The sequence below is a fragment of the Telopea speciosissima genome, chromosome 8 (genome assembly GCF_018873765.1).
Source record: "Telopea speciosissima isolate NSW1024214 ecotype Mountain lineage chromosome 8, Tspe_v1, whole genome shotgun sequence".
Classification (NCBI taxonomy): domain Eukaryota; kingdom Viridiplantae; phylum Streptophyta; class Magnoliopsida; order Proteales; family Proteaceae; genus Telopea; species Telopea speciosissima.
Genome location: NC_057923.1, coordinates 14,602,056 through 14,614,231, shown reverse-complemented (window position 1 = coordinate 14,614,231; position 12,176 = coordinate 14,602,056). Strand labels below are relative to the sequence as shown.

General features: G+C 34.4%; 1 protein-coding gene across 1 annotated transcript; it reads right to left on the bottom strand.

Annotated features, from left to right (window-relative positions):
- Positions 1-1,320: 1,320 nt before the first annotated feature.
- On the bottom strand, positions 1,321-2,763 carry LOC122672899 (vignain-like). Its single transcript, XM_043870406.1, has 4 exons — positions 2,295-2,763; positions 1,977-2,201; positions 1,747-1,898; positions 1,321-1,590 (listed from the first exon to the last, which is right to left on the bottom strand). The coding sequence occupies exons 1-4, from the start codon at positions 2,746-2,748 to the stop codon at positions 1,321-1,323; spliced, it is 1,101 nt and encodes a 366-aa protein (XP_043726341.1). The 5' UTR covers positions 2,749-2,763.
- Positions 2,764-12,176: the final 9,413 nt, after the last annotated feature.

Genomic DNA, 12,176 nt, shown 5'->3' with positions numbered 1-12,176 from the left:
GGCTGTGAGAGTCTGAGAGACTTAAAAAGGAAGAAGGGAGAGGGAGGGTTTTATTTAACTGGTTCTCCGGTTCTCTCTTTTTCTCTTTCTAGTGTCACGCCTGTCCTTTTATTTTAACGTAGTTTTCTACTTTTTCTTATAAAATGTGTATTTTTATGGTTGAAATGCTATGTATAATTGTTGTACTGGTTCAAAAAAGGGGTTTACGCTGTTCACATGTATTGACATCTCCCAAACCCTTACAATGATTACTCACGATGCACAGCGGTTTATGATGTATGGTGTCAAATAATCTAGACCTTTATTTTTTTGTCCTCTTAATTTAACACACTTTTTCTTTTCAATAAGAGTAGAATTCGTCTTTTCACATGTATAGAACTTTTAAATTAATTTTTAAAAACTATCTTTTAATTTTGACTTAATCAACTTTTAGGAAGTATTATTATTTTAATTTTTAAGAATTAGATAAGGGGCAATCAAAAGAAGTTTACCTGTTTTATATATACCTATAGCCAGTAAGGGTGTCAAAATCAAATAAAAAACGAATCGAATCGTTTAAATCAGAACATTAAAAATCATTTAATAAATGGTTCGATTATGATTTAAAAATTAAGGCTGTTTAATTAAACAATTTAAAGCAAACCGGGCTGTTTAACACTCTTATATGTATAGAAAAATGTCAAAATCAAACAGAAACCATATATCGAAATCGAACTGAAACCGTGAAACCATTTAATAAATGGTTCAGGTATGATTTCAAAATTGAGGTCATTTAATTAAATGATTTAAAACGAACCGAACCGTTCCATTTAATTTAAACCAGACCATTTAACACCCTTCCGGCCTTCCCTATAGAGTTGTCATTCAGACATTTCCTCGATTAAAATTCTAAAAATAACATAGAATTTCTAGTCTTCTTAATACATAAATCTATCTGTATATTTTTCTTTTTATTATATCCGTATTTACCATGGTAGTGACATAAAGCAATTGCAGTGACTATGCATGAAGCATGCCATTTTTGGATATTTTGGTTCTGTAATTTATCTAGATCACAATGAAACTAACGATCAATAGGGATTATATTAGTAATTCACAGCGGTTACTGATCGATCAATCTAAAAATTTTATTTCATTGTTTCACAAATCCAAGAGATTGTATTATACATAACTTAAGCACACTAAACCAACCTTCAAGAGGTGGCTAATTGAAGAAACAATTCTTTGCTTAATTGTTCTCATGAGGAACTAATTAAAATTAAGATCAAGCAACAGATGAGAGACTAGAATTGAAGAAGACATAGATATAAGCTCCGATCATCAGAGTTCGTCCTTGAGAGAGGAAGAAGCCTCCTCAGCAGCAGAAGGATTAGCAGAGGTTTTGATGGGATAAGAGGGTTCCATGGCTATACCACACAGTCCATGACTGGCCTTGATTCCTCTCTGCATTCTAATATAACCTTTTTCTCCCCAGCTTGATCCCCATGAGTTCTTCACGATCCAGTACTTGGTTCCATCAAGAGCTGTTCCATACCCAACAACCCCCACTCCATGATCCAATTCTGTTCCACAGGATCCAGTGAACACCCCCTGTTCATCAATCGATCACCACCACAAAAAAAGCAATTAATTGAGTTAATAACTGTTGAGATATCCACGCATAAGGCAAAAAGAATAGTCCCACATCGGATATAAAAAAAGATGTGGATGGGTTAATAGGTACTTGGCACTAGATTAATTTCTCACCTCCGAGTAGAACTGGAAAGCAAAACCACTTGCTTCAATGGCAACAGAAACAGGTTGGTTTGCGACGGCTTGCATCAAGGCATTCTCGTTGTTAGCAGGAACATCTTGATGTCCATTAATTGTCACCACAGGAGCACTGCTCTTCTGCAAATTCAGAACAATTCGATATTTTAATTTATATAATTCTGTGAAAAATGTTAGGGGTAGCTAGATTCAGATCAATAATCTTACACAAGTTCCATCTTGGGCTGTGTAGGGATAGCCTTGCTCTGTGGTAAGCCCTCCATTTGTCTTGACGTAATCGTATGCGTAATCCATGAGTCCTCCATTACAACCTTGATTCACAGTTGTGTCACAATCCACCAGTTGCTGTTCAGATAAGGAGACCAATTTCTTGGTTTTGATTTGGTTTATACCCTCAACCCCAACCACAGTCGAAAAAGCCCAACAACTACCTGCAACATACATAACATCAATTAATTGGATTTGCGAAAGCATTGATAACGTAACTTTTAAGGATGAGTTCTACCCAAGTTCCTAACACTTACCACATTGGCCTTGATCCTTGATAGGAGTGACGGCACCTTTAGTCCTCCAATCAATAGAAGTTGGGACGCTTTCGACGTTCTCGTACATGAAGCCACTAGTCCCACGTGAAGCACCTCGCATCATGCTGTGGTGCCTCACTTTAGAGCCTGCATAGGTACTCTTGAACTCATGGTTGGTCATGTCTCCAAACTTGTTAAGCTTCAACTTGTAGGGTTCGTCCTTTTTGTTGAACTCATGAATGTTCTTGACATTCTCTTTGAACACATTGAAACGCCTTTGTTTCTCCGAAAGATCTCGAGAAACCGTGTGATGACTTCTCCACCTTTCGTATAAGTCCCAGAGACTGTCTTCCGATTCCAGATCCTTTTCATGGATATCCAAGCTCTGGGCTACACCCAAAAATAGAGCAAAAGATAGAACAACAACAACAAAAACTTTCTTCTCCATCTCCATTGCTTTGATGCTTAATTTGATGGAATTGTTTTAATCTTGGGTTCTTGAAGCTGGTTTATATAGAAGAACAAGAAGAACGAGCTAGGGAGGGAAATTAAACTCGTCTTATCATCTTCATGTACCAATCACTATCAATAATTGGAGAGGAAAACAAGTAACAATAAATTAAGAAGTTGAAGGTCTCTTGTGGGTAACAAGAATCGATCGATATAATTATTATTAATGAAGAAGATTACCAAACATGGCTACTCTAATCTGGGAATGAATTAAGATACTAATGAAGATGTTTAATTGAAGTTTAAACAATTAATTAATTAATTTAATTGATCCATCCATCGATAGAGACTAGAGAGAGCTTTAATTACCCAGAAAATTAAAGTAAACAAAAAAAAAAAAGGGAAGGTTATGAGTTTGAGATGTTAGCATAAATGCATGCCATTTTGGATATAGACTGAGGTTTTGATCTTAACATGCCGAACACGCTAGACTTTTCAAATCTGTTCAGAAAGCTGACGGGTTTGTCACGTCCATGGAGACTTTAGGGACACGATTTCCTTCAAGTGGCCGGGAAGCAAAAACCTCTTGTAACCGTCCATGTCATCTATAGAACATGAAAGAATGGCTTTTGCCTTTTTTTAAAGGCCATTTATACTTTGATAAAATTTGTTTGGATCTATCCCTTAAGAAAGAACAGCTTAAGGTTAAGAATTACTAATTAGCCATGAAAGATTCTTTATTCTCTAGTCCTACAGGTTTCAGACTACTTCTGTTTTCATTATTCCTAGCTCTGTTCTTCCAAAAGTAGGAACATCTTTAGAATATAAGAGAGAATGTCATCATGGGTTCCATGGCCCATTATGTGGGACTGGGCTCTTGTGCAGCCGTGGCGGGAGCTGCACAGGTACAGCACGAAAACCACCCCAAATACAAGGGGAGGGGGTTGGTCATTTCATATGTGGGGCCCAGGTGGGACCCACCTGTAAAATGACTGCCTTACCCCTATTTTTGTTGTTGTTTAGCGATGCTACACCTATTCAGAATATGAGAGAGAATGTTAATATGAGTCCAATGACCCATTATGTGAGAGGACGTATATTGGAATTTGCACTATGACAAAGTATGCTTCTTTTTCTCTTATTTAATTAATTGTTTCTAGTGTAAAATAATGGCTTCCATGAAGTCTTTGGTGTCCAAGAGGAGCTTATCTAGATTCTAGAATCCATAAGAATTAGCTTATCAATGACATATTTTGATAAGAATCGGTAGTGAACACCCCTCCCGTAATACTTCAAGCTCCCATAGCAATGACATATTTTGGTTCAAGCATTTTGTCATATAATGTCACTAAAGAAGGGGGCCATTTTCATTGTTGTCGGTTGTTAAGATAAGATCTGCTTGTCTAGGATTCGATGTTGGTACCAGTCAATAACGATCAAAGTTGAATCGTGTAAATGAAAATTTTCTTCATGTTTTTAATTTTCACTCAATTTAGGGAGAAAGTTTACCTTCATCCTTCAGCTATGGTGAAGGAAATCAAAAGTCATAATTATCTCCTCCTATTATACAAAGTCATCCTTGCCCTTAGGAGTTACATCCAACAACAAAGAAATTGGGGAATCTCTTCATTGTGGGTGAAGAGAAACTAAATCCCTCATTTTATGTCAAAATAAATAAAACCCTACAGTTCTATGTGTTTCGAAGTAAAATTTTAACTGAAAACTTTTACTTGAAAATTTTCACTTCAAAAAAATTGAAATATAAATTTTACATGTTGAAGAGTGTTCCAATGTTTATTGTTTGTTAGAAAAAAACATTGAAAAAAATTTCAACGTATGAAATTTAACATTTACCAAGAAAATTTTACCAGGTAAAATTTTACACCAAAATAATCAGAGCCAAATGAAATTGAGGTCACGATCCAGTAATTGAGCTACATTTGGTTGCCTATGCACTGAAGCCATTTCATTATAGTATTCCAAAAACTTTAATAGGTGAGGATCCTCACCCAAAATAAAATTATCACTAGGATGTGACTAATTATAGAGTCAATGCCTAATTATACCTAATTTACATTAGTTTTAGTTAATAAACCATCCATTATAGAGCACATCTCATGCCTCGAAAGCAATTCAATTAATAATATTCCACAACATTAAGACCAACTCTTGTATTGGATAATCAATTAGCAATGAGGTATACAGTTTCCTAATTAGCAAGATAACCTTTTGAAGCAATCAAAGAAAAACAATTGAGATTGCAGATTATACTAAATCTACGTATCCATAACGAGTAGGATTTAAGATAATTAATCTTAGAGATTATTGTTTTATGTATGCACTAAGTATCTTTGTAAGAATTGGATAACGTGTTGTATACAATTTTTTTTAAAATATATGGAGAAGAACATGGCTTCCATCATTATCTTTTCCATCTCTTATGCACATTAAATCAAATTGATTAGTCAAAAATATCTAATTATTATATGTAGATATGTATATAAATAAAGAGAACAACTTGTTGTCACTAAAGCGGTGAACTAAGAAGTTAAAATATTTTTTTAATTGTCTTTTGTCTTATTCTTAAAATTTATTTAATATAATTTTTATGTGACATGACAGGATTTACCTTCATTGAAAAAAAAATGTGTTATACTAAAAGGATAGAAGAGTAAAGTTACAATTTTGTTGTAACCAACTTTGGTTACAACAAGATTTTTCCATAAATAAATGTATATATTGAAACAAAAATATGAAATTTTATGCATTTTAAAAAAGAAAGGTTCTTATATACCCCTTGTAGGAACTCATTCTCACATTTTCACTATTTTTATGTCTTTGTTTTTTTTTTTTGGTAAGTTCACTACTTTTATGTCACATGGACAAGATGATATAACATTTACTATTAGTTAGATAGAGAATTCCCTTAATAGGCCACAAGTCAGAATTTAGTGGGCACATGTTATAGCTCCCTCCCCCCCCCCCCCCTCTCTCCTTTTTAAAGATATTCCCTTTATAGCCCCCCCCCCTCTCTTTTTAAAGATATTCCCTTTCTTTTTGAGTAGTGTTACTATTCAAAAAGAATATATATATATTTTTGATCAATTTTGAAACCACCAAAACAAGAGCTATAAATATTAGATTAATTTAAAATGAATAAATTAAGAGGATCAGTCTTTTCTATGGAGTTGTACGCTATCTTTCGGGGTATAGTATGACTCTATGTATTAAAAAATGTTTCTATAAAGTGTTTATTCGGCCAGATTCCAAATTGATTGTGGACATGCTAACTGGAAAGATTAAAGGTCCTTGAGCACTACAGTGGTTGAAGAGCAAAATCTATCATTTGAGTCTCTTTTTTCGGTGGAATATAATCATGTGTGGAGGGAGGTGAATCAACCAGCAGATTACGCTGCCTCTTTAACTACGAGTGATGTGGAGACTATTCTCCAACTGATTGACTTTCCAGAGGAACTTTATAAATTGGTTAAAGGGGATGTTGATTTTGGTTCTACTATCGATTGTAATTTTCTTGTTTTTGGCACTTTTGTTGATGCGGGGATTGCCTCGATTTTGTTAGGGGTCTCCTATTTCCCTTTTTAAACCTGTTTTAAAGGGAGTTCTATGTAGCTACCTATTTTTTGTATATTAATTTTTTTAATTTTTTTTTAATATAATTTACTTATTAAAAATAAATAAATAAGAGGAGATGATGTGGGAAACATGTCCACTGAATTTGATCGTAGTGTGTAAGAACTTGTCCCAAAAAATTAATACTTTTTTTGATAATGCCCAAAATTTAATAAGTAAAACATGTAAGGAATGTTCTTACCTATGGACCATGATTGTTCAAAATGTTGTTAGATAATTTTTACATCCATGGTTCAAAATCATATTCTTAATTGGTCACATGTTTGAATTGAATAGATTTACTGTGATTGATTGCTTGTAAATTTCATTTAATTTTTTTAATTCCCAAAACTCCAATGTTAGAAAATGTGAACAATCTAGTGGCTAAAAAACCAGTTTCTTTGGAGTGGTTAGAATTTACGATAATCTTAGAGATTATTGTCTAAGGTATGCACTAGAACCATTGTAAGAATTGGATACCTTGTTGCATACTATAAAACGGACTTGGGCCTTGGGCCCGGTCCATGCACGCCCATAAGGGCTGACTCTCTCTCCCCCTCTTATGTTTGATTCCTAATGTGAGTTTAATGAAGGGAGGGGGCCTTAGAGTTTTGGTGATATATAGAGGACCTCTAACCCTAAGGGCAGAGACACTGAAAACCAAAATTTTCCTGTTTTTACTCTCCAAGTATTTGTATGTTCTTGGAATTCCATCTCTTCCCAAGGACTTGTGATGTGGGGTTCCTCTTCATGGAGAAACCTTTGAAGATATACGAAGATCGTAAAGAAAATCATTCGAATTCGTGAAACTAGTAACCACACCTATTCGAGATCCTCTTCTGCTACGTTCCCATCTCCGTTCCGGTAACATCCTAAATAGAAAGCATGCAGCTTCCATTTTTATCCTAGTCATCCTATGCACATTCTTGAATCAAATTGACTGGTAAAATATATCTAAATATCCATATATTGGGTTTCTGCCCCCCTTGTTTTTGAAACTGTTGTATTATTCACAAAAAAAATATACTCAACGACTAATCACAAAAGAATTGTGACATAAATATTGTAAAAGCATTACTTATATATATACTCAATGACTTATCACAAAAGAAGTGTGACATAATCGTTTTTCAATCTCTTATCTTAGTTGTGATGATGTGGGAAACATGTCTACTGAATTTGACCTCAAGAAGTTTCCAAGTGTTGGTTATTATCAATAATATTTGATCATGGCATGCATGAAAGGATTCCTAAAATAAATGTGTAAGAAATGGCCTCAAAAAATTAATAATTAAAAAAAATATAAAAGAAGAAGAAGGGGAGTAAATCTGCCACTTCAGCACTCTTTAAGGGTAGTTTAGGCATTACAAAAAATTAACCGATGACATCATCACTAAACTAACGAACATGACCTACTTGAAAGAAATAGTAAAATATAGGGGATATTCAAGTAATTGCTTGAAAAGTTGGGGATAGTAAAAAAATGGGCAATAGTCTAGGGGGTGTCCAAGTAATTTTCTCTTAAAAGAAGTATGAAATGTTTTTACGTATACATAGACTGTGGTTTATCAAATTATTGTTAGATAATATGTACAACCAATTGCTCATTGTAGATTGAGATATCGGTGTCGGAATCTGTAATTTTTTGGCTTGTTACTTCTCCTCTGGCCTGTTGATGGCAATATCGTAGGTGGGGGGCGGGTTTAAGCATTTTGTCTTTGAGTACTATTTGGATTGTAAATTTTTTTTGTTTTTTTTTTAATAAACATAACCTTTTAGTGGGAAAAAAAATGTGTATAACCAAATGACCAATTGCTCAAAAGAATTTTTAGATTCTTAATTCACAAGAACAAATGGGGAAAAAAAAAAAAAAACTGTTATTAGTTACTTATAAATTTCTTTTTATACATCTTTTGATTCCCAAAACTCCAATGTTTCTTTGGAGTGAGTAGAATCATACAATCTTCTCTAATTTATGAAGTATCATCCGAACGTGGAAACCTGTTTCTTTTAATCTATAAACAAATTCATAATCAATTACCAACAACTGCTTGGCTCAGTTGGTGAGCCGTGGTGTGCTTCATGCCCATGCTCATCAAGAGGTGTCAAGTTCGAGTCTCTTGGTATCTTATCCCCTCCCTGGTTCGTTCCCCCCCCTTCTATCAAACTATATATGCAAAGCTCCCAATTAACCAAAAAAAAAAAAAAATCATAATCAATTCTAAATATCTTAGATCTCAACCTATCATACTATCATAGAATCTATAAACAAAATTATAACAACTTTTAAATATCACATATATCTCAACCAAATAGTCTTTTTCATGGAATCAATTTTCTTTTTCAGTTGTTCGCATTCTTGTGTGTGGCCAGGACCTGATCTCACCGAGTGAAGGGTTCACCCACAAATCTTAAGTCACCATTAATTATTCCCTAGTTATATGTTGAAGGTCCAAAATGCCTTTCGCTGTTCCTTGATACTCATCCAATCAAGATGATGGCCGTTGGTGGAAGAATTCCTCCTTTCCGGCTGCCACCTTGTATGTGGGGTAAAGTTGGGCGCACGGAAGTACAGCCCGCCTTGGAAGTAGAGAAGTCTCTTCCTCATCATTACTTAAGGAGAACTCAATACGATCGAGTACCATGCTTCCCAATGAGGTATTTGGTAACAAATACGTATTAGTTTAACGATGCATGAGTAGAGATACATCCATCGTGAGACTTTATGCATATCATAGAACAACGTGATAAGACAATATTTCGCATTGGCTATGGGCCTTGATCTAATTTTGTTTTCTTTTTAGCAAAATGGATTTTTTGAATGGCAATAGTTAGTTCATCAATATTACTCTTCGATCATTACTCTCCCTATTTACAAATGTCTAAAAATACCATCAAACTCTGCGAATTGGAACCAAAATGATCCATAAAAAGAGTCACTAACATGGTCATGTCGACCAACGTACAATCCCTTGTACCCTCATCTTAATTTTATTATATGTTTTTTTTTCTTTCTTATCACTATGCCTGGTGAAGTATAATGTCTCACTATTTGCCATATAGCAGTACATGGGTTAGTCCATGTGATAGAGGACTAGACAAACACTTCATTGGTACAATTTCAACTTAAAATGAGTAGAGGAAGTAATTAAAATTACAAAAAAAAAATGTCATTTTGCATTTTATATTCATCTCGATTTGATGGTATTTTTGTAATTTTATTAAAACTTTAGATAAGAGTTTGAACAACTATCATTTTTTACTAAAATTTGGACATTGAAATGTATATGAGGTCCTTTCTATCATATGGAATAACGTACCCATGTACTACCAAATGACAAATAATAAAACGTTATATTTCACTAGGCATAGTGACACCTAGAAGGACCCTTTATTTTATGTTTTGTTTTACTTGAGAGGGTGGGGGTTGGATTGAGTTAGCTCGAAACATTAATTGCATCAAGGCAATAATCATGGCTAACATGACAAGTGATGAATCGTGAGATTATAATTTGACTTTAAACAATTAGTGAAGCTTTAAGGATCTTCCAATGACCAGTAACTAAAGGTTTACAGAAGTTCATGAGTAATTGCTGTGCTAACCACACCCTTTAAGTCCCTGTAACAATAATTAATTAACTAAATGAACATGGAGAGAAGTCACTTTTAATATTTTTAATAATTGGGTTAAGATTAATTAGTTTGGATTTATCACAAATAGTTGAGTTGATGAATCGTGCTTAGATTAGATCAGACCAGACTTTATTTTATCAAGTCTGATCGCTTTGAGGGCAAGTCAGAGAGTTGAGATTTGATTTAGATTTGTGTTTCTTTTCTTATAAAGGTAAACTCCTTTTAAATAAACATCAAATTATAAAAGACTAAGTTTCCTTCCACCATTGAGGGACGATGGTTTACTCATCATTTTAGGGTTCACAAACCCCTCTTAGGTTTTTGTATGTTTCAAAATACCCTCTCGATACCCTTTCCCGTCCCACGGTGAATGACATCCCATTCACCGTGGGTGGAGGAAACTCAATCTAATTGTAAAAGTGTATCTTATTCATTTTATTTTTATTTTTAAATTTTAATTTCCTTGGTGTTTTTTTAATAACACATCAAGGGGAGAAACTTCATCTCCAATGAAAAAAAATACAAAAGAGGGGGAGGGGTTGCTTATTAGTGTGTTGGAAAGACTATTTAACTGTTTTTTTCTTTTTCTTTTTTATAGAGGGACCGTCTAATTGATACATCTAAATTTTTTTGGTAAATTAAATGACACATTTATATATGTATATAGAACTTGACACTTTCATTTGCCCCTCGTCATATTTTAAAAAATTCTTTATGTTAGGTGTAAGTAAAGTTTTCAAAAGAAAAAATCGAAAGTGACTGTCATTGTCTTGCATTTTTTTTTAATAAACTTGTGAAATGACAGTATTTACCTTCATTGAAAAAAAAATTGTGTTACGTTAAAATGATAAAAAAAACAATATTACATATTATTTGATAATTCTAGAGGAGTCAATATGAAAATCCTTTAACAATTTTATTAAATATATGATTGCCTAATATTGCTGTCATTGTATATGTTTGAGTGGAGCAAATTAACAATACGAGTTTGGTTCTATTTATTACGAAAGGTTTTATGGATAGTCTTGTCCAGGTATCCATGGATGACCCACCTAATTGTGTCATATGGATTCTACCAAAAAAATTGTGTCATATGGATTGATATATGACAATTCTTACCATTGGATATCTAGAGGATGATTTGGATTTTGTCAAATATGCTACTTAAATTCAAGCATGTAACATTCATTTATTGTCATGTACCTTCTTAGTAGTCGAAACATTGTCATGCAACCAATTATTTTCTATTTTTTTTATAGTTAAATAACTTTTATTGCAAAGGACAAAAAATTGTATAAGAACAAGACTGAAATCCCACCAACCTCGATCAATAGGACAATCCCTAGAGGTGCAAGGGAAAATTAGTATCCAACACTATTGCCCCAAAGGCCCAAAAGCTCAACAAACAAAGCTAGACACTAACTCCCCAAAGCACCAACATCCCTACCCAGAGATGGAGTTAAGGACTACACCCTTAATAGTTAGGTGACCAAAAGGGTTGGATACCCCATTTCACAACGATATACAAATTCCTAGGAATATAGAACCCTTAAGAACTCCATGGCAATTGATATCTAGCTCACTGCAAATGTCTCTAATGATCATCGGAGTGGACTTTGTTATGCAACCATTTGATAGTTTTGAAAATATTTTTTTTTTTTGGGGTAGATAACAGGGCTATTCATTCACGCGTGCCCAACGCCAATAGAAAAAACACGATACATAAAAAGAAACGAAAAAAGGATAGGTAACATGACAAACAGGTAGTAAGGGTAGACAAAACCCAGAACCACAGAGCGGAAATCGACCGGTCTCGCATGCCAAAGACTGAGCCATCAAGAGAAGGGGATGGCTGAAAGTCATTTTCCCATGAATAGAGCTGTCGACACAGCAACCGATAAGCGCATGCACTTTCGTGCCAATCGAAAAGACCCCGCAAGTGTCGAAAAGATCAGTGCCATCATGCCCACACGAGCCAACACACTATAGCGCCGAAAGGAGCTTCAGTGAACGGTGACAATGCCACTAGATCTGCACGACGGAAGGGGCAACGGAGTCGGCCATATCCATGGCTACACTAACTCCAGAACCGGCGTGACCTGCAAAACAACAAACAAAAAAAAGAAAAAGAAAAGGGAAAGGGAGATGTGTTATACCCGCACCCCGGAT

Bases quoted from the DNA above. Each gene is read 5' to 3' on its own strand.
- LOC122672899 (XM_043870406.1), bottom strand. From the start codon at position 2,748: ATGGAGATGGAGAAGAAAGTTTTTGTTGTTGTTGTTCTATCTTTTGCT. The intron at 1,899-1,976 runs TAAGATTATTGA...GAATTGTTCTGA, and splicing joins AGCCCAAGATGGAACTTGTG to ATTTGCAGAAGAGCAGTGCT. The intron at 1,591-1,746 runs GTGAGAAATTAA...ATTGATGAACAG, and splicing joins CTTTCCAGTTCTACTCGGAG to GGGGTGTTCACTGGATCCTG.